The sequence below is a fragment of the Neovison vison genome, chromosome 1 (assembly GCF_020171115.1).
Source record: "Neovison vison isolate M4711 chromosome 1, ASM_NN_V1, whole genome shotgun sequence".
Taxonomy (NCBI): Eukaryota; Metazoa; Chordata; class Mammalia; order Carnivora; family Mustelidae; genus Neogale; species Neogale vison.
The window spans coordinates 308,805,637-308,833,305 of record NC_058091.1 but is presented as its reverse complement, the minus strand read 5'-3'; the positions used below and the strand labels follow the sequence as shown (position 1 = coordinate 308,833,305).

General features: G+C 54.1%; 1 protein-coding gene across 1 annotated transcript in view; it reads right to left on the bottom strand.

Annotated features, from left to right (window-relative positions):
- Window positions 1-6,724: 6,724 nt before the first annotated feature.
- The window catches only part of LOC122895945 (death associated protein), a 65,251-nt gene continuing 44,306 nt past the window's right edge, over window positions 6,725-27,669 (bottom strand). The window contains exons 3-4 of the mRNA XM_044233810.1: window positions 10,206-10,248; window positions 6,725-8,676 (exon numbers count right to left, since the gene is read on the bottom strand). Coding sequence (XP_044089745.1) covers window positions 8,563-8,676; window positions 10,206-10,248 — 157 coding nt within the window. The 3' untranslated portion in view covers window positions 6,725-8,562. The remainder of the gene's footprint in view (window positions 8,677-10,205; window positions 10,249-27,669) is intronic.

Sequence of the window (27,669 nt, the reverse complement as noted above, 5' to 3'; positions counted from 1 at the left end):
TTGCTGTTGTCGACACTTGGTCTGGATAATTCCTCATCGTCAGGGCCGTGCTGGGCATTGTGGGATTTTTGGTTGCACCCCGGCCTCCGCTCACCGGATGCTGCCGCCGGCTCCTCTCCCTCCCTCCCCAGCGCCCAGCTGGGGCAACGAAAAGTGCCTCCAGATATTGCCAGACGTTCTCCGGGGATAAACCCGCCCCCAGGTGAACACCACGGCCCCAGAGAAAACGACCATTCCATCGACTCTCCGAATACACCCCCTGCTCTCGACACATCTCCATTTGAAGAACGGCGCCAACAGGTTTCTGGTCAGCCGCAGGGAAACCGGGCCCTGTGCGGCTTGGGGGACTCTCTCAGGGGACCCTCGGCAGCACAGGCTGCCGGTGCTCAAAGGTGATCCAAAGGCTTCTGGGGGGAAGTCCCGAATCTTCCTCACAAACCAGCGCATTATCCCATCATGTTGGGTCTTTTTCAGTTGACAAATCTGATTTTTTTTTTTTTTTGAAGTGTAGCACTTGGATTTGTAAGAATATTTAGAATTAAAGGGGAGGGAGAGGGAGAAATCGTTTTCTCTTGTCCTGGAGGCCCTTACGTGCATTTCAGACAGTCTGATCAGAAGGGCCGCTCAGCGGTGCGACAGCACGTCGGGAAGAGATGCAAATGCTTCCGTGTGGCCAAGGCGGAAACAGGTTCGAGATGCTGTGAGGAGCCCCGGGACAGTGAGAGGCAGTGAACGGTCTGCATGGTTTTTTTTTTTTTTTTCTTTTTTAAAGATTTTATTTATTGATTCGGCAGACAGAGACCACAAGCAAGCAGAGAGGCAGAGAGGTGAATGGTCAGGACGGTTCATTTTACGTGTCCCCTTGGCTGGTCCCCGGGGCCGAGGTATTTGGCCGAACATGATTCTGGATGTTTCTGAGACGCTCTGGCTGAGGGTAACCTCGAAGCTGGTGGACTTCGAGGGAAGCAGGCGCTCTCCGTGCTGCGGTGCCCCTACCCGGTCACACGAAGGCCTGAAGAGCACGAAAGACGGACCTCCGCCAGCAAGAGCGAGTTGGGCCAGCGGACAGCCGCGGGGCTTGAACCTGGGCTCGATTCTTCTGTGGGTGTCGCCCCTGCCGGCCCACCCTGCAGATCTCGTCAGCCTCCGTAAACGGAGGAGCCGATTCTTTAAAATGAATCTTTATGTCTCCAGCTAGCGATCGGAGAACTCTGGCTAACGCAACGATCGAGGACATTTCAAATACTCGAGTTTCACGGTGACGCAGCAGCACCCACTCAGCCCCGGCCCACTCCAGAAGCACACGGCTGTCGATGCTTCCTGGGATGGTTATGAAACGAAAAAAAAAAAAAAAAAAAAAAAGTTTTGTTTTGTTTTTGTTTTTCTGCTGCAGAGCCAGCAGGATACCAAGTCTCAGGGGAAAAAAAAAAATTTACTTTGGGGTTTGTAAAAAAGAAGCATTTAACCAGCACAGCAGCTGTGAAGTTAGAAAAAACTGCAGAGTGGCAGAACGGCACCGGCCACCGAGGCAGGAGACAGATGTCTTAAAAATAATTCATTAATTAAAAACCTGCTGGGTCTGGCAGTATCTTTCCTTTCCTTCTAGGTCCTCCCTCCAGCCCTGTGCCTTCTCGGGGTGCCCCCACCCAGGAGGGGCCGTGCCGTCCACTTCACTGGTGGTCACTCCACGGTCTCCGGGGGTTCCCATCGTTTCCGGCTGGTTTTGGTGAAGCCGTGGGTACACACTGGCTCTCTGCCTCCCTCCCTAGCCTCTGGAAGCACCAGGACCGAGGATGGGGACCCATATTATCTGGGTTTGGGCATTGCTTGGGTGCCCTGGAGTCAGGCTTTGAGATCCCAGTGCCTGAGGGTGAAAGGCCCGTTGCTGGCGCCCCACTGCCTTTGCCCTGTGATTGCTTGAATCGGGCAGAATCTCATGGTGTCTCTGGTCTTGCATCATGAATGAACAACCATCACGATGATGAAGATACATTAAGATCGACCGAATGCTCACCGCCCCCGGAAAGTTCAGGAAGGTTCCTTTTGGCAGTGAGAAAGCAGAGGCCCAGAGGAGAAAAGCTATGTGTCGGGCTCTGCAGGTTCTGAGTGAAGAGTGGACCATGACCTCGGAGGGCCTGCCTGGCTCTGAGCTCTGACACAGCTCCATCAGGGGCTGGCCCTGGCTTGAAGAGGGGAGCGGAGGCCGTCCCCTGTGGTGGGTGGGCATGGGTGCCACGGGTGTGGACCTGAGGGCCAGGAGAGCTTGGTCATACGGCCCCTTTCTCCTGGACCCAAGGAAGGAACGGCCCAGGTGGAGACTTGTTGAGCGTGGGGACCCAGTGTCCCCAGACCAGGCCAGGGTGGCAGCGGTCCTCACAGCTGATCCAGCCTGGAGAGGGGGTCTGCTTCTCAGTCTACCCCAGGGCAGAGCACAGGGCTCTGGCTCCATGGGCAGCAGCTGGATGAGGCGGCAGGAAGACCATGTGTGCCTCCCCATAACTGCCCAAGTCTCCCAACAACCCAGAACCCTTGTAAACGTTACTAGGGGGTTCCTTGGTGAAATCAGTCGAGGGCTTGAGCTTTGTACTGGGGCGACAGGACCCCCAGTTCACAGCATGCGGAAGCCAGGGGCAAAGGCAAGCCTTGTTGTCCTCCGGGTGACTTCTGTCCTAGGGGGTCCCTTGGGTCCCCAGGGTCCTAAGGATCTGCCTATCCCTGCTCTGCTGATCTTTACCTGGGCCCCTCTGGCCTCCTGTCCGGTCCCATGCTGTTGTTCCTGGCCACAGCCTGGCCCAGCATGGAGGCGGCCCTCCCTGTCCGCACGCTTCAGTGCCTGCTTTCCCACATCTCTGCGCCCTGCCCGTGCCACCGCCCATGCTGGGGGCTCTGTTGTTGTGAAACTGGAATCAACCAGGGAGTTAATATGCACAATTGTTTCCATTCTGGCAAACCCCCTTTCTCTGCGTACATAATGGCCCAGTCAGGCAGGTAGAGAACAGAGGACCAGAGATGCTAACTGAAGAGCCAGCCTCAGCAGGGGTGAGGTTGGAACCAGCTGGGTAAGCCAGTCTCCCCCTCCCCAGTGCATGGCCCCCTGCCCAGGCCTTGCTGCAAGGCCCCCTTACCACCTCCCCCGTCACGGGGCATGTCTGGGCGTGTCTGCCCAAGACCCGGCTTCTGCTTAAGGCTCAGCTCCGCCCAGGGCAGCCCAGCCCACGCCTGCCCTGCCCTCCCCTTTCAAAGGTAGCCGCTAAGCGGAGCTTTGAGTCCCTGTGAGGTTTTCAGATCAGCCATGGTCCTCATCACAGAGCTTCTTTCTCTGTGCTTTGTGCCTTCTGCTTATCCTCACCTGTGGCTATCCAAACCGCTGGCATCCGGCACCCTGGGACTCCCTGTCTCCCCCAGGACTCCCAATTCCTCGGCCTGCCCAACCCTTGGGCCATCTCCCGAGCCCCATGGGTCCCCCCCACGGCATTGCCCTTCCAGGCTAGCAGGCCGTGGGGCGTCTCACTGAACTCACACTCTGTAGCCAGACAGCCTGCCTGCAAGTCCAAGTGCCCCGAGTCTCCCTGGCCTTGCGCGCGGGTGCGAGGATGTGGCGAGCCATCTCCGTCCTCCTGGATGGTCGAGAGGCTTCTGGTGGACAGTGCATGGACAGCGCTCAGCGCAGGGACGGGTGGACGCCTGGCCCAGCACGAACACGCCGCAGGGGTGGCGGCCACCTTCCCGGGGCGGCCCCCGTCCCCGCTGGCTCACGGTGCCCCTGCGCCCCGTCCCGAGTCCCCGCGCCCCGTGCCACCGCCCGTCCCTGTGCTCGAGTGCAGGGTAACCTCTCCCTTCCCCAGCTCCTCCCATCAGGGCTGGCGGAAGCCCCAGGATGTGATGGAATAATCCCACTACAGACCCCGGCCTCTCTCTGGGTGTCCCAGCCATCCTTTCTGAGGCTCGGCAGCAGGTTCGACCCCCTTTACCGGGTCCCGACGACCACCACCCCGGCTCTTCACCGCGGGAGGCCGAGCACCTGCGTGGGCCGAGTGCGTCCGCTGTCCTCCTGACCTCGGTGTGATCGTCCTGGGCCCACATCGATTCTGTTCCATCCTCCCCGAGCGGGAGTTCCTGCTCTAGCTCACGGCCCCCCGAACCTGGGCTCCAGCACCTTTGCCACCAGTGCTCAGGACTCCTCCTGTCCTCAGTGCTCTGCGGCGTCCCCGCCAGCTAGGTCAAGGGAGTCTCTCATTGGCTGATTCGTTGCTGATGGGAATTCTGGCTCTCCACTTCCCAGAAACCCCTGCTCTCAGGTCCCCGAGGGTGACAGAATCTGTCCCCTCCTCATGTAGCTCCTGGTCCTCCCCAGTCTCTGGGTTCTGTCAGCAGAACTCTCAGGAACCCATGCCCGTGCAGCCCCTGGCTTGCTTGCTGCCTTTTTCCCCTTGGCCTGGAACCCTGGGTTCCCATCTTCAGTGTGTCCCCAAGGGCCCCACACTCTCTGCCTCCCCGAGCCCCACCATCATGTCCGCCCCCACCCCCCCACGGATGGGTGCAGGCCGCCCCCCCGGCCCCAACACCAGTCCACGCCTTGGCCTCGGAAGAAATCCAGTTCCTATCCTCCCTTCCCCCCCGACCATCCTGAGCATCTGCTGTCTTTAGATAGTCTGGGTTCTGGACATTTCCCAGGGACAGAATCTTATACCACGTGGACTTTTGTGCCTGGTGTCTTTCACTGAGTGTTAATGTGTTTAAGGTTCGTCTGTCTTGTGCCTGACGTTAGAGCTTTACTCCTTTTTAGGGCCACATAAAGACCCCTGGATAGATACACTACACTTAGTCGATCCACCCTTCAGCTGATGGACATTTGGACTTTCTGTGCCTTCGGGCCACTGCGCAGGCTGCTGCTACAAAGGACTGCGTGTGAGTTTTTGTGTCGACACGTGTTTTCATTGCTCTCCGTGGCTGCCCCGCATTTTACGCTCCCACTACCACGGCGTGGGGGTTCTGATTTCTCCACATCTCTGCCAACACTTGTTTTTATCTGACTTTCTGATTTTAGCCATCGTAGTGGGTGGGAAGTGATTGTGATTGACATTTGTCTAGTGACTGAGAATACTGAGCATCTTTTCACGTGCTTATGGGCTACCTGTAGATCCCCTTGGACAAACGTTTGCTGATAGCAACTTCTGCCACCGGGCACTTGGTTTTAGTCTTTCCATCTGTAAAATGGGACCATCGTCACCGAAAGAACTCTTACAGAAAGGTGGGGTCTAGAAATGTGTGACTCTGGATGAAAACAGGTACAGCTGAGAGCTGCAGCCTCACAAGCTTCAGGGACAGGGGACAGACACCTGGCTGGAGGCCCCAAGCATGCCCAAATCTCTCCCACATGTCTCCCCATCTCCTGCAAGGCTGTGGCCGTTCCCACTAATCTGCAGCCAGGAAAGCATTCTTACAGCCAGGTTTATTCAGAAAAGCGACTTTCAGAACAAACAGTGAGTGAAACAGGGTAAGCAGGGAAGGAGGTTCTTGGCTTTTCAGCACATCATTGATGCTCTGGGTTGAATTACATTTCCCCAAATGACACATCAGGTCCTAATCTCCGCTCTCTGTGAACGTGGCCTTATTTGGAAATAGGATCTTTGTAGATCTAATTCCTTAACGTGAGGTCATAGGGGATTAGGGTGAGCACTAGTCCAATGAGGGTGTCCTTAGATGAAGAAGAGGAGGTGGACACAGATGCATGCAAAGACAGCTGTTGGATTTATCTTGCAGCCATCAGTAAACACCGAGGAATGCCAGCAGCCATCAGAAGAAGGGTGTGAGCCTCATCCAGAGCCTTCCCAGAGAGCAGGGCCCCGCTGATACTTTGATTGCAAGCCTCTAGACTCCAGAACCATGAAAGAATACATTTCCACTGGTGTAAGCTGGCCACTTTCCTTTATTACGGCAACAGTGGGGGAACAATGCAGGTGACCATCATATAAATAATAAAGCTCTTGGGGCAATTCTTCTCCACATTGGTTGCATGTTTGGCATTTCTGGCCTCCAGCATTTATTTATGGAAACTGACTCTCTACCCAGTGGTACTAAAAATGACAGACCCTCGTTTAGGATTCAGCAGAGTACCGCCAATGTACTTGCACAAACAGTGGCCCCAGAGAGGACACCAGGGATGAGGAATGTCCAGGTTTGTTGGGAGATGCTGACTCTGGCTTGTCACCCACCCTTGTCACTCCCCCCACACCCAGGTCCTCAGTCGACCAGGGAGTCCCTGTGGGGGAAACCTCAAGGGACCCTCCTAGTCCGAGCCTACAATCTGGCTGGATCTCGAGGTCTGACAGTTGTACTTACCTTCTCCTCCCAGCCCTAGGGCTCCTGGGCAGCTTTGGATAAAAGCAAATGTGTTTTCCATCAAAAGCTGCTTGCCGCACTCCTGGGCTTACTACTAATTCCTTCTTAAGTCTGTCCCAAAGTGCCTATCTAGCGTAGGGCCAGCTGCTGGGCACAAGTAATAGGTTTTAATCAGCCACATTAAGCTCTTCCATTTTAAGACATTTTCAAAGTAGATGATGAGACTCAAAGTGTCAGGTGTCCGGCAGCTCGACTCTGTGGCCGGGCGACAATGTGTGAAAATACCCACCGCACAGGCAGGCTTGTGACTCTACTGAGACCACCTGGGAGCCCCTGTAAAATGTAAAAGAAAAATCTCTGAAATATAAGAAAACACATGCCATGAGAAGAAATGCAAGTTTTATTACAATCATTATTATTCTCAAGGTTCACAACAGATGAACTCATTCAGGAAAATATTTTGCACGTAAGGATTTAGAGAGCAGGGACACATGTCCGAAGCAGCGAAAGGATGTGAACCATGTACCTTGGGAAACAGCGCAGAGCTCTGGGTTGCAAAACCAGAAAGTAACAAGGACGCATCTGAATTTCTGAATTTCCTAGGGGAGGGTATGGTGATCTGCACAGGCCTGACCTAGCTCCAGGAGGTAGCTGGGGGCGGCTGCTGGCTTGCTGTGCTCCCAGGGCACGCTGTTCCCCCACCCCCAGTTCGCATCTCTGCAAGCCAGGTAGCCTGGTCATACCAATGTCTCCCCATTTAAGGAATCCCGGGTGTGACCACAGGGTGCCTTGATGGTTCGACCCTGCTCCCAGAGAATCAATGAGAAGGGAAAGCAAACACCGCCTTTAGTATGTGAAGCAGCGCTGTGCTGCTCCCTCCGGGAAGGGCGAGAGGTGGCTCTGATGAGGTCTGCATCGTTTTTACCGGTGGGCAGACGCGGTTTTGATCAGGACGTGAGGCGGCCCGGCGGGACTCACGCTGCTGACCCGCAGCAGGTCGGGCTGTTGGCCAGTGGGACGTGGGAGCCCTACCTGCTCCAGAAGCACCTGCTCTGGAAGACGGCTACGTCTGAGGAGGGCAGCCCTTTGGATTTTCAGAAAAGTAAAAGCACTCTCCAGCCGTGAGCCGGGGCGCAGTCTAGGGCAGCTCCGGGCAGGAAGGATGGGCTGAAAGCGTAGGACAATCGGACTTGCCCAGGTGGTCGCGGACCCGGGCAGACCTGCGCTTGCGCAGAAGGATTTCGGGGCAGCTGGATGGACGGGGTTTTCCTAGCTGAAATGGAACACGGAGTTTCCACCTTTCTCGGAGGAGACAACGGACAGGTTCTCGTCCGGTCTTTCGCTGAGCAAATGCCCTTGCTTTAGTGTTCCAGAACTAGCCTTGTGTCTGTTCGGTGGTCACTTCTAGAACTCAGGAGCAGCTCTAGACGGGATTCTGAACCCCGCAGCTCTGCCTGATGGCCCCGCTGGAGGCTGTCTGCGTCAGGAGGCAGCGCCAGACTCCGGACGCACACTGCGATCTCCTCCCGGAGATGCTTCTTCCCGGCAGACTGCCTGGATTCCAATTTTCCAGGAGGCGGCTCCTGAGGCTCAAGAGCCTTTCAATGATGGGCGCCTCTCTTTCGCTTCCCAGGACCACCTGGTACACCCCCACCCTCGCCCCGTGCAGTGACCCCTGTCAGGGGGAGGGGAGTCCCGGGATGCTGGTGTCACTTCCACCAAAAACCTTCCCTGCCCTGCCTTCCTGCAACCCACCCCCTCATTACTGTCCCGGTCTCCCCTAGCTGTGAAGGCACAGTGTCCTGTTACTGAACGGCATGATGTGCGCCACGTTTCCTCTGGCCTTTATCTATCCCGTCCTCCCCAAATGTGTGCCCTCTTGTTTTTGGGACCACACGCAGGGCCTTCGATGACTGCTGACAGAGACGTAAAACTGAGCTCTGGAAACTTCCCTGGCTTAGGTCTGGGCAAGTTCGGCTTCTGGCCCTTACAGGGAAACCAAAGGCCACCAATCAGGGCCTCTGTGGACACAAGGCTGGGGGGTCAGATCCTTTGTAGTTTCAGATACAGAAATTTAAGGCAAAGGCAGGGGCACTTGGCTTGGTCTTAGATTTCCCAGAGGAGCAGTATTTTTGAAGAAAATGCTGGTTTTCTCTGCTGAGGAAACACGAAAGATTGGGAAACTGAGGCACTGCTGCTGGACGCGCTGGGTCCCGCCGCTCACTTGCGAGGCTGCTGGATGTGCTGGGTTCTCGGGGACGGGTGCTTGTCTATGGAGGCGTGGGGCTTCTGGTGAGCCACCTGCGCGGCCGCCGGAGGGAAGTCCTTGTCGCCCTGTCAGGAGACAGAAGGCATGCACTCACCCAGAGCAGACACTGGGGCGGGGTGACAGTGAGGCCCCCCAACGCCAAGTCTACCAGCTTCCCTGCAGGGTGGCTGATGACAGGGGGGACCTGCCGGCGGGCAGCAGGAGGTCTCCTGGCACTTCCGGGGTCCAGAAGCTCTCTGGGGAGCAGAAGGGGGCACGAGGCTCGGGCACCACCCTGAGGGGGAGAAGGCTCACGGTCGCTGCCCCCTCGTCTTGAGCTCAGGTCACCATGGGGCTCCCTCAGAACTAAGCTGGGCTTGGGTGGCCTTCCTCTGCCGGAGCTGACCTCGCGACCTTCCAACCCTTCTGGCAAGACAGAGCCAACTCTAGTCTTCGATTCTACTTTGCCGTCACAGCCGAGTCAGGGCCCCGGGGAAGGAGACACCCACGGTGGGGTGGAAAGCTGGGAAGTGACGCCAGAGCCAACCCCCTCCAGTTGCAAAGGCGGCGCCGGGATCTGTCGGGAGAAGTGCCTTCCAGGGCCACCATGCAAGTGTGGTGGGGGCCAGGCCGGGCCGCCGCGAGCTGGCTGGAGCCGCGGCGTGCTGCGGCCGAGTCACGCCACCCTGGGCTGACTTTGGACTCGGGCTGCCGTGCAGTTTTCTCTCATGTAGCAGGTGTGCCACCCGTCTGTCCCCGGGGCCCTGGGGCGAGCTGTTCTGAGCAACTGCAGGGTCTAACTCATCACACGCTGGGGGCGCGATTGTACCGAGAGCCCCAGGGCTGTGGGCGGACGCACCCAGGGCCTCCCTCAAAGGCACGTTTGCTGACGGGCGTTAAAAAAAATCTATGTTGTAGGGGGTGCCTGGGTGGTGCCGTCGGCCAAGCATCTGAATCTTGGTTTTGGCAGGTCCTGATCTCAGGGTCGTGAGATCGAGCCCCACCCCGGGCTCCGCACTCAGCAGAGTTGGCTTGAGAGTCTGTCTCTGCCGGCCCTTCTCGTTGTGCTCGTGCGCGCTCTCTAAATACATAAATAAATAAATCTTGGAAAAAAAAAAAAAAAGAAGTTGGGTCTCTCCAGAAAAAGGGGCTCCTAAAAGGTAAAGGGCGTGGCAAACACCCGTGAGTTTAGTCCAGGGGTCGGCGAGCATTATCTGTGACAGGCCGGGTCGCAAGCTCTGTGGGTCACTCTCTGCCGCGGTGGCAGGGAAGCAGCCACAGACACACCGGCCCGAGCAGCCGAGGCTGGTGCGCTAAGACCTCACCTGTGGACACCGGGATGTGAACTGCATGTAATTTTCTCGTGTCACAACCTATACTTCTCATTTTGAGTTTTTAACCATTTAAAGATGCAGAAACATGCTGAGCTCACAGGTCACCCAGAAACTGCGGGCTTGGGGGTGCCCGGCAGCTCCGGCTCCTGGCAGCACGTCATGCGGTCACCGTTCCACACGGGCGCTCGCGACAGACGCGACACAGCACGGGGGCCCCTGGGTCCCAGACAGGACGGGAGGAATCCAATCCCACGCCAAGGGTTTGCCAGAAGGGCTCTTACCCGGGCAATGACACCAGAGATGAACACGGTCGGCTTGGGCGGGCTGCAAAGACAAAAAGGGAAAAGGCGACGTCAGGGAACAGCAGCACAAGGAGGCAGGCAGAGGGAGCATGGGGGAGGCAGGTCTGGGGGGGCATAACAGGGATGGAGGAAGGGGAGCAAACCTCCTCTTCTGAATTATTTCTTCTCCCCTGGACCAGTGGGGTCCATCTCCTGAGGTGAGTTCAGGCAGGAGCCAGGGACTAGCAGGCAGCTGGTGAGTCTGTGTTTTCTTTGTGTTTTTGGCGGGGGGAGGGGTGTCATCCTCAAACAGTGGCTGTTAGAGCAGTTTTTGTTTCACGAGATTATGGACAAGGATGCCTCCCGAAGCAGGGAAGACGTGAGGTCGCACTGGGCAGAACAGGGAGGCCAGATTCTCGTCCCTGCCCTCGCCATGGCTTCCGGCAGCTTCTAATAGGGGGAAAACCCTGGGTCGGTTCAAAGCTGCTGGCCCTTAGGAGAGCCAGGTATTAAAAATGTAGGGTCCTCGTGAGGCTACTGTCATTTCTTATCACCTGAAATCCTATGGAGCTACCTGCGTGTCAAGCTCCCCGGGAGGTGGGAGAAAGGGCCCAAGTCACACGCGTCCCTTGCCGGAAAGCACAGAAGTGCAAACATGGTCAAGTCAGCTGTCATGGCACCACATGGAAATAATCAGTTAATACACGGTTCTCTGTCCAGCCTATCTCTGGACAGACGGACGCACTTGTTTTCACATCAAACGTTTTTCTTACAGTAGAGTCGTACTGTTTAGTGCATTTAGGAGATGCTGGGCACACTTTCACGTTCGTGTACGCTCTACTCTGCGTGTTTTCAAATGGCTGCGTGTGCACCATTTAAGAACATCAGAACACCGATCCGGGGGGTACGCAGACGCACACCCCTGTGAAACACCCCCACCAGAGCTAAGGGGACCTAGGAGCGACAGGTGAATAATACAAGGCCAGCCTGGCAGGGAGAGGGCCACGGGGTGGGGGGGCAGCTCCAGGAGGCATTAGGTTGTGGTCAAGGCCAGTGCTGCTGGGCAGATGGGGGGCGGGGAATCCGTCCCCGCTGCTGCCCAGCCCCCTCCCACCTGCTCTGCTGCTCTGCTCTGCTGCTGGGCATCAGGGAGGGAAACCACTGGTCTTAGCTTTGTTTTGCTCCGGGCAAACGCCCCAGGATTCACTAAGTTCACTGTTTATCTCCCCAACAGTTTCGCTAAAATACCCGAAATTCTCCCAAGTGATTTCTGTTACTCTGGGAGATTAAGAAACTTCAAGTCTTACTAAGCAGTAGAAAGATGTCCCTACATGACTGGTTTTATTTTTGCTTTTGTCGCGCGGTGAACTGGGTTGGATTTTTTTTCTTCAATTACAAATATGATTTGGCTACAAGGTCAATAGCGCAATAGCCGGTCAGAGATGAGTAGGTTCAGCTCGAGGGTAAGTCCCCCACGTGGTAGATTTGGAAGCCTTTGCGATCCAGACACTTCCTGCTGCGAGGGCTCCTGACCACCCCCAGGGTGTTCACGTCCAAGGGTTTCGCATCCCAAGCTGCGGAACCGTGTTCCGGATTCTAACATTTCACGAATGTTTTAGAGAGGACTATGGAAATGGTACCCCAAGACTTTCTTAGATTTTGCATGCTCCTTTAAAAATCTAGGAAAAGCCTGAAGTAGGGAGGGCTCTGTTTTGTGGACTGATTATGTGGCATCTCCTTCCAGGCCATCGTTTTGTGCCCAGACGGCATGATTGCTTGGATCGTGTCCAGTTTTCAGTTTTGTAACCTGAGTCAAGGCATTCAAAGGCAGTAAAGACAGCCCCCCACACCTCCACCACCCCCAGCAAGTACTTGATAAGAAAGTCACCCACAGAGAGTGAATCTAGACAAAGTAACAGTCCAGTGACTCCCTGCCCAAAGGGAACCCTAAAAGGTGTCCCAGGAAGCCTGAGCCATTATATATGTAAAACACGCATGCTTGCTTCCCCTCCTGGGGTCTCTGTATACACGTATGTACACCTTCATTGCTGAAAAGCAGATAAGCAAAAACAATGTTAAAATCGCTATTGGCTGTGTGTAGGAAACACACAAACGCACATTTTTCACGGAGAACTGGACTGTGGGAATACGGCGGCCCAACCGGCAGAGAGCGAGCAAACCTGGGAGAGGCGGCGTCCGGCTCTGGAGAAAGGGGGCGGCCGACAGCGGGCAGGGAGGAGCAGAGGCCAGCCTGCCGCAGACCTGCGTCCTGAACCCCTCGGGCCCCCAGCGCCCTTCCTGCCGCTCCCCCGTGCACCTAACCCCACTGGTCGGCAGCCCCTGCTTCTGACTTCCAGGAATCTGGTTCTCAGGGGGCTGGGGCAGCACCCGCTCCCCTCCGTGTGCAGGGAGGAACGGTTCCCAGACCCCAGGAGCCCTATCGGGTCCCACACTTCCAGCCCGTGGCCGCCGCCTCCTCCTCACAGGTGACCCTTCAAAGCCTGGTTATTTCCGTCCAGGTTAGGCCCTGGGCCCCTCCCACATTAAACATGAATGTGGGTTCCAGGCCTCGCTTTCAGAAGGTCTTGGGAAATGTGTGCAAATGGTCACGATCAGAGGCCATTACTGACCCGGGCCCAGCCCCAGCGCCACAGAATGCATGTGCAGGGGGACGGCCACTAGAATCCAACTCCCAGAGCCTCCCGCCGACACGAGCCTCTCAAGGACACCTCACCACACGACCGCTGGGGCGGCTGTGGAGACTCTGGGGGCTGAAGGAGACGCTAAGATGAGAATGCTCCCGCCCAGCCCGGCTCATTCCCTGAGAGGTGTCCGGGGACTCTGGGTGCAGAACTTAAGGCTCCCCGCAGGGACAGGGCTGCAGGATGGTCCTCCCCTCACTGACCCCGTCCTCCTGAGGAACCTACGCTTTGACATACAAGCCTTAAGCTTTTGGGTTTTCACGGCTTGCTGGATCCTGCTTATAATGGAAAAGCGTTTTGGTGAAAAGCAAGTTGGGTTCAGAGTACAGACATATGGTCTGACACCCGCTGGGGCGGTGGGTGGCGGAAAGCTGGGTGCTGGGGCTCTGAACCAGATGTTCCATGGCCCGTGTATTCTGTCCAAAGGGGCTCCTTAGGTTTGAGATGGTGGTGGGGGAGGTTTCTGACACCTTCTCCCGGAATTCATGAACCACTTCTTGGTTAGCGGTGAGAAGAGGGACACACGGCAAAGCTCCTGGGGCAAACCCTGCAGATATATGCACAGGGCGCGTGTGTCCCATGGTCCCTCGGAAAAGGAATACAGATGTGGGAAATAATACAAATGACAGAAGTAAGTACTAAAATATCGTATTAGTATAAATATTAAAAAATAAGTAAATACTAAATAGGGATTAAAAGTCCAAATAACCTCTTATCCCATCTTTGTTCTTGATGTTGTATGAGAAAGTACATAGTGCTTTATTGGTGCCTGCCCATACCACGTGTTCACGGATGGGCGCACAGCTGGACCCTCACCTTGATGCCCCAGTGGGGCATCAAGGGACCCGTGCAGGGATGGGGTGCGGCCCAGGGAGCCACTGAGGCCACACCTACCCCATTTCTTGGCCATGGCAGGCCCCATCCCTGCTACCAGGTATGGTGTTTGTGACTCATCCTTGGTCAAAGGGACACAAAGTAGCCTTTTGCGTACTGCAGAGGGCCGATTCTGGACCCAGGAGCAGGCGCAGTAAGCGGCCTTCAGGTCACAGCAGACTTCAGGAGCCAACCAAAACAATGCATATGCTGTCCAGTTAAGCTGGGGGATGGGAGCGACAGTAAAGGTCTCAAGGACTTGACCCGCATCCCCGTTCTCCAGGGCCTCCATCTATAGGTGCAGGCAAAACAAAACAAAACAAAACAAAACAAAATGAACACAAACAAAAAAACAAAAAAACAAACCCCACAAAAAACAAAAATGACACTGAAAGGAGTAAGGATAAGGCCCTGTAGATCCAACACATTTTGGGGGAGGTTCTTGCTTTAAGATTGCACTTTCTAATTAAAAAAAAAAATTCAGATCAAGTGGGATTATTCCTGGGCTCCCGGGGTGGTTTAATATTCACAAATCAATCAACGTGATACACCACATTAATAAAGGCAAGGATAAGAACCACATGATCCTCCCAAGAGATGCAGAAAAAGCATCTGACAAATTACAGCACCCATTTTGATAAAAACCCTCAACAACACAGGGATAGAGGGAACGTATCTAAACATCATAAGGGTCATACACGAAAGACCCACAGTTGACAACATCCTCAATGGGGAAAAACTGAGAGCCTGTCCCCCAAGATCAGGAACAAGACAGGGATGTCCATGCTCACCTGTACGATTTAACGTAGTACTGGAAGTCCTAGTCTCATCAATGAGATAACAGAAAGAAATAAAAGGAATCCAGATCAGCAAGGAAGAAGTCAAACTTCCATTATATCCAGATGACATGATACTCTACATAGAAAACCTGAAAGACTAAAATTGCTGTAACTAATACAGGAATTTAGCAAAGTTGCAAGATTTAAAATCAATGTACAGAAACCTGCTGCATTTCTATACACCAATAATGGAGCAGCAGAAAAAGAAATCAAGAATCAATCCCACTTACAACTGTACCAAAACCAGTAAGATACCTAGAAGTAAACCTAACCAAAGGAGTAAAAGATCTGTACCCTGAAAACTATACAACATTTATGAAAGAAATTGGAGAGGACACGAAGAAATGGACTAGAAGAATAAACAGTGTTAAAAAGTCTATACTACCCAAAGCAATCTACACATTTAAAGCAATCCCTATCAAAATACCATCAGCATTTTTCACAGAGCTAGAACAAACAATCCTAATATTTGTATGGAACCACAAAAGACCCCAATAGCCAAAGCATCCTGAAAAAGAAAAGCGGAGCTGGAGACATCACGATTCTGAATTTTAAGCTCTATGACAAGCTGCAGTCACCAAGACAGTACGGTACTGTCTCAAAAACAGACAAATAGACCAGTGGAACAGAGTAGAAAGCCCAGAAATGGACTCACAAATATAGAGTTCTCTAATCTTTGACAAAGCAGGAAAGAATACCCAATGGAAAAAAGACAGTCACTTCAACAAATGGAGTTGGGAAAATGGATGGCCGCATGAAGAATGAAACTAGACCGCTTCCTCACAGCATACACAAAAATAAATTCAAAATGGAGGAAGGGCCTAAATGTGAGACAAGAAACCATCAAAATCCTAGAGGAGAACACAGGCAGCAAACTCTCTGACCTTAGCCACAGCAGCTTCTTCCTAGACATGCCAATGGGGGCAAGGCACACAAAGGCAAAAAGGAACCATGGGGACTTCATTAAGATAAAAAGCTTCTGCGCAGCAAAGGAAACAGCCGGCAAAACTAAAAGGCAGTTTGTGGAATGGGAGAAGATATCTGCAAATGACATATCTGATAAAGGGTTAGTATCCAAAATCCATGAAGAACTTACCAAAGTCAACACCCAAAACTCAAATAATCGAGTTAAGAAATGGGCAGAAGAGGGACGCCTGGGTGGCGCAGTTGGTTAAACGACTGCCTCCGGCTCAGGGCGTGATCCTGGAGTCCCGGGATCGAGTCCCACATCAGGCTCCCAGCTCCATGGGGAGTCTGCTTCTCCCTCTGACCTTCTCCTCGCTCATGCTCTCTCTCACTGTCTCTCTCTCTCAAATAAATAAAATAAAATCTTAAAAAAAAAAAAAATTAAAAAAAATTAAAAAAAAAAAAGAAAAAAAAAAGAAATGGGCAGAAGACATGAATAGTCATTTTCCCAAAGAAGACCTTCAGATGACTAGCAGACACATGAAAAGATACCGAACATGACTCATCATCAGGGAAATGCAAATCAAAACCACAATAAGATACCATCTCACACCTCTCAGAACGGCTAATATTAACCACACAGGAAACAAAAGATGTTGGCAGGGATGCGGAGAAAGGGGAACCTGTTTCCACGGTTGGTGGGAATGCAAGCTGGTGCAGCCACTCTGGAGAACAGCATGCGGGTTCCTCAGAAAGTCAAAAATAGAGCTACCGTAGGATTCAGCAATTGCATGAGTAGGTATTTACCCAAAGGACACAAAAATACCAATTTGAAGGGGGTACACACATCCTGATGCGCTGTTTATAGCAATATTACCAGCGACAGCCAAACTATGGAAAGAGCCCAAGTGTCCATTGAATGATGAATGGATAAAGAAGATGTGGTCTCTCTCTCTTTCTCTCTCTCTCTCTCTCTATATATATAATGGAATATTACTCAGCCATAAAAAAAGAATGAAATCTTGCCATATGCAGTGACGTGGCTAGAGCCAGAGGGTATTATGTTAAGTGAAATAAGTCAGAGAAAGACAAATACCACGTGATTTCACTCATATGTGGAATTTAGGAAACAAAACAGATGAACATAGAGCAAAGGGAAAGAAAGAAGCAAGTAAACCATAAAAAGACTCTTAATGGCAGGGAACGAACGGAGGGTTGCCGGAGGGGAGCTGGCTGGGGGACGGGCTACACGGGCGTTCAGGAAGGTGCTTGTGATGAGCGCTGGCTGTTACACGAAGTGCCGAACCACGGACCTCTGCCTCGGACACCAATGTAACTCTATATGTTAACTAGAATTTAAATAAAAATTTGGAGAAAAAGTATTAAAAAACCAGAATGCGTTCAAGGACTGTGCGGAACGGGCGAGCTCTTAGCTGGCCGGGAGAGAACTGGGCGTCCGCTAGCTCCTCCCGCCCGCCCCCCGACAGCGGTGCTCCGAAGATTGGAGCGCCTCCTCCCCTCCTTGCCAGGTTTGCTCTAAAACCCGAGCTAGCTCAGCAACTAATCCAAAAAACCCTTGACCATTTTCACCGTTTTTATTTATTTATTTTTTAAAGATTTTTATCTATTTGAGAGCGAGAAGAGAGAGCAAGCAAGCATGAGCGGGGAGGGGGAGAGGGAGAGGGAGTCTCAAGCAGACTCTGCGCTGAGCACGGAGCCCAACGTGGGGCTCGATCTCATGACCCCGAGAGGGGGCCTCGAGCTGCAACCGAGAGTCGGGGGCCTGACGGCACCATCACCACTTCCGCGATCTGTAACTGCCCGGTGGCGGACCAGGTGGCGGCAAGTACACGCACGATGTTATCAGCCAGCGCCGCTGTCCGTCTGCAGGGCTTCTCAGCAACCTTAGGAGAAACAATTACACGGCAACGCCGGTGCCCCCAGGACCCCCTCCTCCAGCCTCTCCTGCAGCCCCCAGGCCTCTCCTCAGCCGCTGGCAACTGCCGTTCTTCCTTCTGTCCTAATAACTGGACTACTTGGGCACCTCAGACCTCAGGTGAATGGAATCTTGCTTATTTCCTTTAAAACACAAGCTTCACCCATGCTGTAGCGTACGTCAGAACTCCCTTCTGTTGGGGCACCTGGGTGGCTCAGTCGGTCAAGCGTCTGCCTTCGGCTAAGGTCACAGTCCCAGGATCCTGGGATGGAGTCCCACGTCGGGCTCCTTTCTCAGCGGGGAGCCTGCTTCTCCCTCTGCCTGCCTCTCTGCCTACTTGTGCTCGCTCTCTGACAAATAAATAAATAAAAAAAAAATCTTTGCAAAAAAAAAAAAATTCCCTTCTTTCTCAGGTTGAATTATGTGCCGTTATAGGGGTAGGCCACATTCTTTTTATCCACTTGTCGCTGATGGACACATGGGTTCTTTCCACCTTTTGGCCGCTGTGACAAACGACACGGTGGACACTGATGTCACAGGACCCGTTTGTGTCCCTGCTGTCAAGTCTCTCATGTATTCACTCACAAGGGGACCCCTGGGTCCTGTGGTCGGTAAGCCCACATTCAAGTCTGAGGAACCACCGAATGGTTTGCCACGGAAGCTCCACCATTTGAGATTCCCATCAGCAAAGCACGGGGTCCCATTTCTGACACGTCGCCCATTCTTATCATCGTCCGGGGCGTTTTGATAGCAGGCATCTCAATGTGTGAAATGTGCTATATTGTCATTGTTTAGACTTAGCAACTGAATTTTAAGAATAAGGTTCCTTGGGGCGCCTGGGTGGCTCAGTCAGTGAAGCGTCTGCCTTCGGCTCAGGTCATGGTCCTAGGGTCCTGGGATCAAGCTCCGCATCCGGATCCCTGCTCAGCGGGGGTCTGCTTCCCCCCTCCTTCCTCCCCACTGCTCCTATACTTATGAACTCTCTCTCTCTCAAATAAATAAAGTCTTGGGGGGAAAAAGAGCTTCCTTGCAGCAGGGAATAGAACGTATCAGTGCGCACTGATCATCGGCCACGGTCTTTAAGACACCACGTCCCCCCCCCCCAAGTGCTCTCCCCTCTGAAAGGGAAAAGCCTACCGTCGGCTGCGAGGACATCAGGGGAGCCGTCAGTGACAAGGTGACGGAAGGCCGACCTCTCGTCTCCGAGGGACGCGGATCTGCACGGGGCTCTTGTTCGGCCCAGGCCGCGTGGGGGTGGGGCTTTCATCAGGCTTGGCCGAAGCGCCCCTCGTTCCGTGCCCTTCTCCCCCTGCCGCGCACAGCCCCTCACGCTGGGAACCGTCTGTTATGTCTGTCGAGCAGAAACCCCGCCCGACCTCCTCCAGCTCCGGCAGCCGCGACAGACACTCAAACGAGAACCGCGGCGACAAGCCTGCTTACCGAGCTGTGTTGCAGAAACACAGATTTTAGACTGCGTTAGGGTTCCGCGCAAAGCATAACCTACATTTCCAAGATTCTATAAACTGTGATCGTGGCTTTGAGGATTTAATTATTCCGACGGAAATTGCTCTGACAGATGTTGTGTTGAAGATCCAACACTCCTGTCTCTCAGGAAACAGAATCGGGAAAACAGCAGCCCTGCCCTCCCCACTTCCTCAGGCTTCTCCAGTTTCGAAAACCCGCACTTCTCTAAACTGCAAGGGACAGCAGCGAGGCGGAATCAGTGGGGGTTAGTGCCCCAGCAAGGGCTTCTTCACACGTCCGCAGCCCCGCACCTGTCACACCTGCCCCAGGCCGCGGCCGAGTGTCTGAGGCACGGAGCGCTCCAGGCTCCCCGGTTCGGGACCTCACAGCTGCAGCAGGGTCCTCTGGCCCGAACTACATTTTCTTAGTATTTATTCTCTAAGTTTCTTTGATGGATAACGTTTATGCTTTCCTGGCATTCCAGACAGGCGGGATCAAATGCTTAGGGAATGAGTGACCCAGTGGAATGGAGACAGCTCTCGGCACTGGGTTTGCTGGTCTCATCTTTATTTCATTTATTTTTTAAAAGATTTATTTATTATAGAGATCGAGAGTGAGAACAGGAGTAGAGGCAGAGGGAAGGAATCTCAAGCAGACTCCCTGATGGGCGCCGAGCCCGACTCAGGACTTGAACCCACGACACCAAGATCATGACCTGAGCCGAAACCAAGAGTTGGATGCTCAACAGACTGAGCCACCCAGGAGCCCCGGTGAGCTCATCTTTAAAAAAAAAAAAAAAAGTCCCCAGGGCTGAGAAAACAATTCACATTCTTAAAACTCTTCTCAAATCGAAAATAGCAACTAGTGAAATAAATATCAGTGTTTTTAATTTAACTCAACCTACCCAAGTGACTAGTAGGCCAACATGGGATCAACAGAAAAACCATCAAGGTCCCTTGATGTCCTGAGGTCTCCCTACCTGGACCGTCACAGTGCGGGTCCCCAACGACGGGCCATTTTCTGCCCAGCTCTGGGGGGGTGCAGCTCGGCTGCTGGGCTGTGAAGGAGCCTAGCCACGTCTTGGTCCAGTTTCCCTTCATGGGGACGGCTGCCCTGGCCTGTGCTGTGGTGGCCCCGGCAGGTGAGGACCTCCAGGGCCCTCAGGGTGGCCTCTGCGCTGTCTCCAACCCCTGGCATTTTGCCCAGGGGCTCCAACCTAAGATGATGGCCTCTTCTAAGTCCCTCTTGTGGGACAGGACTGCGATGTTTGCGGAAGCTACCAGAGGCCTCCGGGACACCCCCTTCCTGGACTCCGGAACCTGACCGCAAATTCGCTCACTTTCTGGGGCCCTCCTCCCACCCCGATTCCAGTGTAGTTTCTAGAGTTTTGCCCAGAATGGCAAGCACCGTCCACATGTGCCCCAGCAGCCCAGGGCTGTGCAGCACCCGACCTGGTCCAGGACGGTGAAGACTGTTCTTGCTCAAAGCTAAGCCTGGGGACAGGATTCTGGGCTCCCTGGCAGGGACCGAAGTGCTCCCCTTCCCAGGACTGCGAGCGACAGGAAACAGGGTCAGCGTGTGTTTGTATCAACCCTGCTTTCCCAGCTGGTTCTATGGGGTCCTTTCTCTTCCTGCTTTTCCCTCGCGTCAGGGGGTGGAGAGCCGTTCCACTCATCCAAAAACAGGCTTCTAGGAATGGGAGGAGGAGTTCAAGGCCACCGGAGCCGTGGGCCTCTGCCTTCCCGAGCGTCTCACAGAGATCAGGGTTCTGAGCTGCTGTGTAGGAGCACGCCGGACGGACACACACACACACACACACACACACACACACACAGTGATCAGTAGGACTGGGAATCCAATCAAGTCACCCCATCCCACTGCAAGTAGTCAACACGGCAGCAAAGACATTACTGGAAAGTTTTAGTTAACAGAATCACTTTCTGATTCTGTTAGGGAGATTTGGGGGGTGCTTTTGACCTGAGTTCCCGGAAGTCCACCAAATTACCCTCTGCAAATACTTTCTCCTCTTCACGAAAATGCACTCTGAAAATATCAGAGGGAGGTGTTCATACGGAGATGGAGCCATGCGGCCTTGAACGCATTGTTTCTTAATTTCGCAAAAGGATGGGAACGGCCTCAGATGATAACAGCCCTCTGTGTAAGCATCACTTACCAGGGACCAGGCACGGAGTTGGGTGCTTTACCTAGAATTATTGTACTAACCCCCTCAAACTTGTGAAGTAGGATTATGTCCACTTTATAAATGAAGTAATGGTAAATCAGAGAGGGTAAGTAATTTGCCTGAAGGTTGCCCAGCAGAAAAGTGCTCAGAGCCAGACTTGGAACAAAGGCAGGCCACAGCACTAGCCTAATGCCCTCCTTTTAGGGCTGAGAAGTGGGCCACTTGGTGGCCTCTATTTTCAGACTGTCTTTTATGTACAATTTAGAGATGCAGATTTTTAAAGTAAGTAAGCTCACTGAAGTCACAGAGTCCCTTACTTAACCAGACAGATTTGAACAGATTCACATCTGCCTCAGCATTTACTTTCTGAGTTGATAACGGATTTTTATTTTCCTTGAAAACTATCATTTATGTCCATAGCCCCTCACTAGGGTACAGAGCACATTCCCATAAATGAACTCATCTGATTCTCTTCTGTAGGGGTCGTCTTTATTCTACGGATGAAGCAATGGCAGATGCAACAGGCTGAAAGTTGTTTGCGGTCCTAGAGGCAGAGCCGGGAGGGGCGCGGGCCCCCTCGCTCTCAGCTCGATGCTCTTTGCTGGGTCATTGCTGGCTCTGCCCCAGTGAAGGTTTCAAACTCTCAAGCCAGAACACAGTTGACACGGTCCATGAAGGCGGCCAGGAGGAGAGGGGCAGGTGGGCCCAGCCAAGCATGGGTTCTGAACCCCGATGTCTGTGTTTGCCTCCTGGCTCCGCCCATGACCGGTTTGGTGGATGATGTCAGAGGGCTCTGGGGTTAGCGTCCTCCTCCGGACTATGGGACGGCTACGGACCCGACCCCGCACGGCGCTCAGACTCTCTGCCAATGTCACGTGTTGAGACAGTGACACATCCCTCCCCCTGACTTCCCCCCTCCCTCTAAACCCTGCCTTTGGTTCCCACTGCCAAGTCACACCTGGTTCAGTTCTATTTCATCCGCCCCGTAGAAGAGCACCGGCCTTGTCTGGGACCCGAGGGCTCCCGAAGTGAGTGGAACGGCCTGTGATAACTCAGACACCCCCAGCCCGTACGCTGGGCTCAGAGAAAAACGCTCTAGTTCCTCTAGAGTAAGACAACTCTCTAGTCCTGCCCTTCAACTATTCCGTTTCCATGCTGACACGCCCCGGACGGCTTGTTTAGCTTCTCAGCCCACGGAAGCCAGGAGGGAACGGTCGCGACAAGGCAGCCAGGGACCATGATGGGGTCACCAGTGCTTCCAGTGGAGGCTGGCATCTCTGCGGGACAAGGCTGGGGAGGAAGGGGTTCCAAGTGCTTGTGCTGGGGCCGCCAGCCCCTCCTGCACCCACAGCTCCTGGCCCCAGCCCAGGAGGCGAGGATGGACGGAGGCCTGGCTGGGACGCTGGCAGGGGCTGGCGGAGGCCGGCCGCCACCCAGAAAAGGCGCCGTCAGGACTGGGAGGGTGTCATCGGGTGACCCCCCCCCTTCCTGGTAAGAAAGCAAGTGTGTGCTCAGGAGGGGATTCCCTGCACCCCCCCAAATCTCCCTAACTGTCAGATCATCTGGTGAGTCAGCGAGCGGTGCTCACATAAACTCTCGGGCCCAAAAGCCTGTGTCAAAGTCTCGATTTCATTTTCTCACAAGCAGCTAACATTTCCACGAGGCCTCCCTCCCCATGAGGCCACGTGACAGAAGCACTGCCCCATGTAACCTGCCGCCCATCACAAGGGGCACCGAGCTGGTCCCAGACCACAAAGCCTTTCAGGGGTGTCGTGCATGGTCCGAGGGGGAGGAAGAAACAGGATCTCTCCAGACGCAGCCCTGCAAATGGAAACACGGGCTGTGAGGGCTTCACTAAGCCCTGCCTGAGGCCAGAGCGAGAACACGGCTGCCCCCTCAGGGGGTGACCCAGCCCAGGAGGCCGGGTGCAAGCCCAGAATTAGACCTGGGGGCCAGCTCCGGGAGAACGTCCAACAGGGTCTCTCCAAACGGCGGGTGGGGTGTGGGGGGGTCAATGCAGACCCTGCCAAGGCAATGTCCAAGTTGGGGCCCGCAGGTGTAAAGGGAAGGACACGTGCTGGGCTTCAGTGAGCAGAAGGAAGGGGCACAGTTCGATGTGCTTTTGCCGGCACGAAGTCACAAAGGGGGTGAGGTCCAAGGGGCCCTCTTCTTGGTCTTCTGCAACGACGGAGGTGGGGTGACGTGGGGTGCAGCCCGGCTCGGGGGACAGGCCCTCCTGGTGAGAGGGTAGAGCTCTTTAGGCATCTGGAAGCAGATTCTGTCACTGTCTTTTGACTTTGCTCTAAATCCACGGATTCATGTTTTCACGGCGTTTACAGAAAAACAGATTCCCACCTGCGGTGACGTGTATGTACGTCCTGTAAACAGACGGAAAACAAATCCTCCCTAGCTACTTTTTCTTGACATATCTTCCTGGCTGGCTGTTCATTTATTTGGGTTATTAATTTTCTAGACACCAAAATAACAATTAGCGTGGCTGGTGACCGCAGGGAAACCGCTCACTTGACTGCACCCAGACATTCCTTTGTCACGTTGTTCCTCACAGACGCGTTGGCTACCGGCAGCCGGAGCGTGGGGCCCAGAACATTCCCACAAGATGGCGCTGCGGGTCCTCTCAGCTGCTGCCAGTCGGGCGGCCGAGCTTTGGCAGGTGCCCGGTGCACGGGGCGGCTGGAGGCTGGGTGTCCCTGGTGGGCCAGGGTCACTGGCACCTCAGGACAGGTGTGTCCCCCCGTCCTGTGAGTCTGACTAAGGGCAAATAAAACACAACCCCTGGGCTTTCTTTCTTTCTTTTTAACCCCTGTGCTTTCAATAAAATGCTCAATCGGAGAGAAAATCATCTGGAAGCCAGTTCCTCCCCAGTATGGTATATGGAGTTTGTAAAATCATTTTTAAAGGGGCCTGAGCAGAGGTCCTTAACCTGCCTCCTCACTTTCAAGGCGAGGACGGAGGCTTGGGGTCAGCAATGGGGTCCTCTCCCCTCCTGGTTCAGGCCTTGGGACAGGCCCAGCGTCCGGCCTGCTCCTCAGAGTCTGTCCTGGAGACGAGTGGGGTCCAGTCCCCACGTGGGAGGGCTTCTCGACAGGCTTCTCCAGCGGGCACCCACGCGTACACGGCTCACCGCTGGCCCAGACGCCAGCACTCTGCCCCGCTGTTAGTCTAGTGTGAGGAGGTGGGGACCCCCCAAATCCCGAGAGCAGGGCCAGTGCAGCTTCTGCATAAACCATGTGTCCCACCGACACGGAGGCCCCTGGCGAGAGCTGCGGACGGTCTTCCAGGGCCTGGAAATGCCACTTGCCCCCTCGACCCGTATTTCCAGAAAGCTCCTCTAAGCTTAGTGCTTGTTCCATACAGAGACCTCCTGGTGTGGCTTATGACCTTTCCCTTTTCTTCCCTTCATCCTTCCCCCTTGGCCCTCTTCCCTGCAGGCAAAGGCAACAGCTACTCTGACTGTTAGCTTGCATCGTACGGTCTTAACATATAGGAGTCGTCCTGGCCAGAGACGGTCTCTGCGTTCATGGCAACAGAGGGGCGACCACACTGGATGACAGAAACCCGGGCCACGCTTCCTGCCGGGTATGCACGGGCGCTGGCCGGTGCTGGGCACCTGCACGGTGGAGAAAGCCCACCTCGTGTCTGCATAGAGCTCTGGGAAGATCCAGAAGCAACGCGAGCAGGGTGTCCTGGAGCATCTGGGGGCCCCCGGGCTTTGGAGACAAACAGCTCTGGGTTCCAATCTCCCCTGAGGTGAGCAGCCCCTCCGAGCCTCCGCGTCCCCCCGTGTCATGGGTGGACAGAACAGCTGCTATTTGGAGCAGAATAACGTACCTACACTGTGCGCAGGGGGCTGCCTCCACCGACAAAATTATGTTTAGGGGCAAAAGACACTGAATTGATTTCCTATATAAAGACGGTCCCCCTCGTTGCTATTTTGTTTTCTAAAGTTGTCTTTTAAAAATTCTTTCCTTCTCCCTCCCCTGCCCCTCCCCCCCGTAATAGAAAGTTCTAGGGTTTCTCAGAGCTTCTTTGAACCTTGTTTTCTCATTCCTTGTTCTGAGCACATACGGTGCCGTGAGGGGTAGGACTGGAGGGTTTTTACAGAGAGAAAAGGTCCCAGTGCCGAAGAATTTGAGCCCCTGCCGGCCCCACTCCCAGCACCCTGTGTTGTTCAAACAATACAGGGAAGGGGGAAAAACAAAACAAAAAATGAGACTGACTCCTTCATGTCACTAAACGTTCTAGGGAAGATACGTCTTAGGAAGAATGTAGATTACCATTAAAGGCAATGGCTAAATTTTAAAATTAAAAAAAAAAAATCTGTTTTACCACGTGGTAATGTAAGGGATACTGGAAAACAAGGTTTGTCTGTGGGTTAGCTCCAAAGCTACACTGTCGGGTGCGGTCTGCAGGGGTGACCCGTCACTCGTAAGTATGTGAAATCAACGACAGGGGCAGTCCGTGCAGAGCAGGCGGCGGCTCGAGTTAAAGTACTTACTGCCTGTAGAGGGAAATCAGACCTAGTCGGCTGTTTCAGGGTCATGGGTCATGTTCACGATGATATGAGCTTGGGAGGAGGGTGTCCCTGGTTCAAAGCACAAAGTATGTATTTTCTAGAGCGGCTACAGCTTTAAATAGGAAAATGACCGTGTAAGAAGAAAATCTGACAACTGCTCACAGAACTTCCATCAGAATGAAGTAACACGGACGTTAAATCAAACACAGGCGCCAACAACGCATCTGGCCTGGGTCTCCTTCCATCTCCAGATGCACAGGTGGTCGACCCCGCACGGGGCCAGCCAGCGCCAGGCGGTTTTTCGTGGAGAACCCAACAATAAGAGAGGAGAGACGCCAGATTTCACTTGCTCTCGGGAGACTGTCGGCCACGAGAGCTTTGCATCTAGCAAAAGTCAAAACACGCCGTGGGAGGACTGAGCACGGCTTAGGTTAAAGTCAAGTACACAGCATGATGGACAAGAGCTTTTGGATTGCTCTGTTGCTGGATTCGCCTGTAATTATATCCTTAATCCACCCCCAAACTCCTGGCAGGGAGGGATTTGGTAAGCCGCGAGCGGCAGTCCCAGCCCTGCCAGCCGGGCGGACGCGATAAGCTGCTGCCTTCAAAGGTCTCCAGATCTGCAACGGCAGCGCTGAAAACACTAGCTCTTGGTCCCTCTTCGGGTCGCAGCACGCGCTCATGCATTTTCAGGAATTAACAGATAAAGAGGAGCAAGGTCAAGTGCACAGAAACCTAAACCCACCTCTAATTCGGCTTTACTCTTACAAGCCAGGGAGGGAGGGAGTGCATTCAATCCAAGAACCCCCCCCCCCCGAGCATCTGTTTAGAGCAGATGCTCCAGAAATACCCAAACGGCTCGGCCGTGCAAGAGGGATGGACTGTGCCATGGCCCAACACAGAGTCCCTCCAGGCAGGAGAAAAGCCCTCTGGGCCGTGACTCAAGTCCTCATTCATTCCCCAACACGAAGAGTCATGACTCTTCATGGCTCTGGTCTTGGCAACCAGGTCCCTACCTGGGAAAATTAATAGATTCGGGGCCCTAAGGTTTATCTGTCGGCATCACCTGTTCACTCCCGCAACAGACAGATGTCTGAAAGCACCAAGCATGCCTCAAAATGAGGCAGCGCCAAGTTTTCTATCTGGCACACCTCCCGCTTCCTGCTGTCCAGTTGCCGGGGGAGACCCGGGGCTCGCCGCTCCCCGTCACCATCTCTTTTCCACTAACGAGACTTTGGGGCGCCTCTGTTGTCCAGAACTCCGCACGAGGGTCTGGCTAGAGATGAAAGACGACAGAGCGCTGGACCCAGGGCCCCCTGAACGTCATCAAGAGGCCCACGGGGCACGCCTGTGAGGTTTGTCAGAAGCTAAAGTGGGACACAGATCATAGTGGTTTTCCAGAAACGAGGCATCCCTGTTTCAAGGCGGCGGGTCTCTGTGGCAACCAGAAGAAAACAGAGCGTGTCCTTGTCCTTAACGACGGGAAGAACTTCCATGGGCTGATCTCTGTCAAGGATGCCGAGGCCCCTGGGGCTGCTCCCGAGGACACGAGGGGAGTCAGAGAAACTCCCTGAACTTGGTGAATAAGGGCTTCAGGCGGCGAAAGAAGAGCTGGGGCTCAAGACAGAGCCAGCGGCCAACGTGTGCTGCCCTGGGCCCCCTGCCCAAAGCTCCCCTTACCACCTCCTCCTCCCAAATGCTCCCTCTGAGCCCCTGCTTCCTTTCCTTCCACGGAGACAGCCAGAGAACCTGCTTTCCCCACCAACGACACGCTCACCGTGCCTCGTCGTAAAAAGTGAAGCAGGTAACTGGACGGCGAGGGGGCTCCAAGGGGCGGAGAGAGAACTGGGCGGCAGAGGGAAAGCCCACATCCGAACTGACAGCCGGGGGCAGCAGGCACCTGAGACTCAGTTTCCTTACCGGAAATAAGGGGCTAACTACCCCCTCCAGAGCTCATGGGAATTGGGGGAAGGTCTAGTGAGCTCCCCCCGGTTGGCGCACTGTGCACACAAGGAGTGCCTCAAGGAG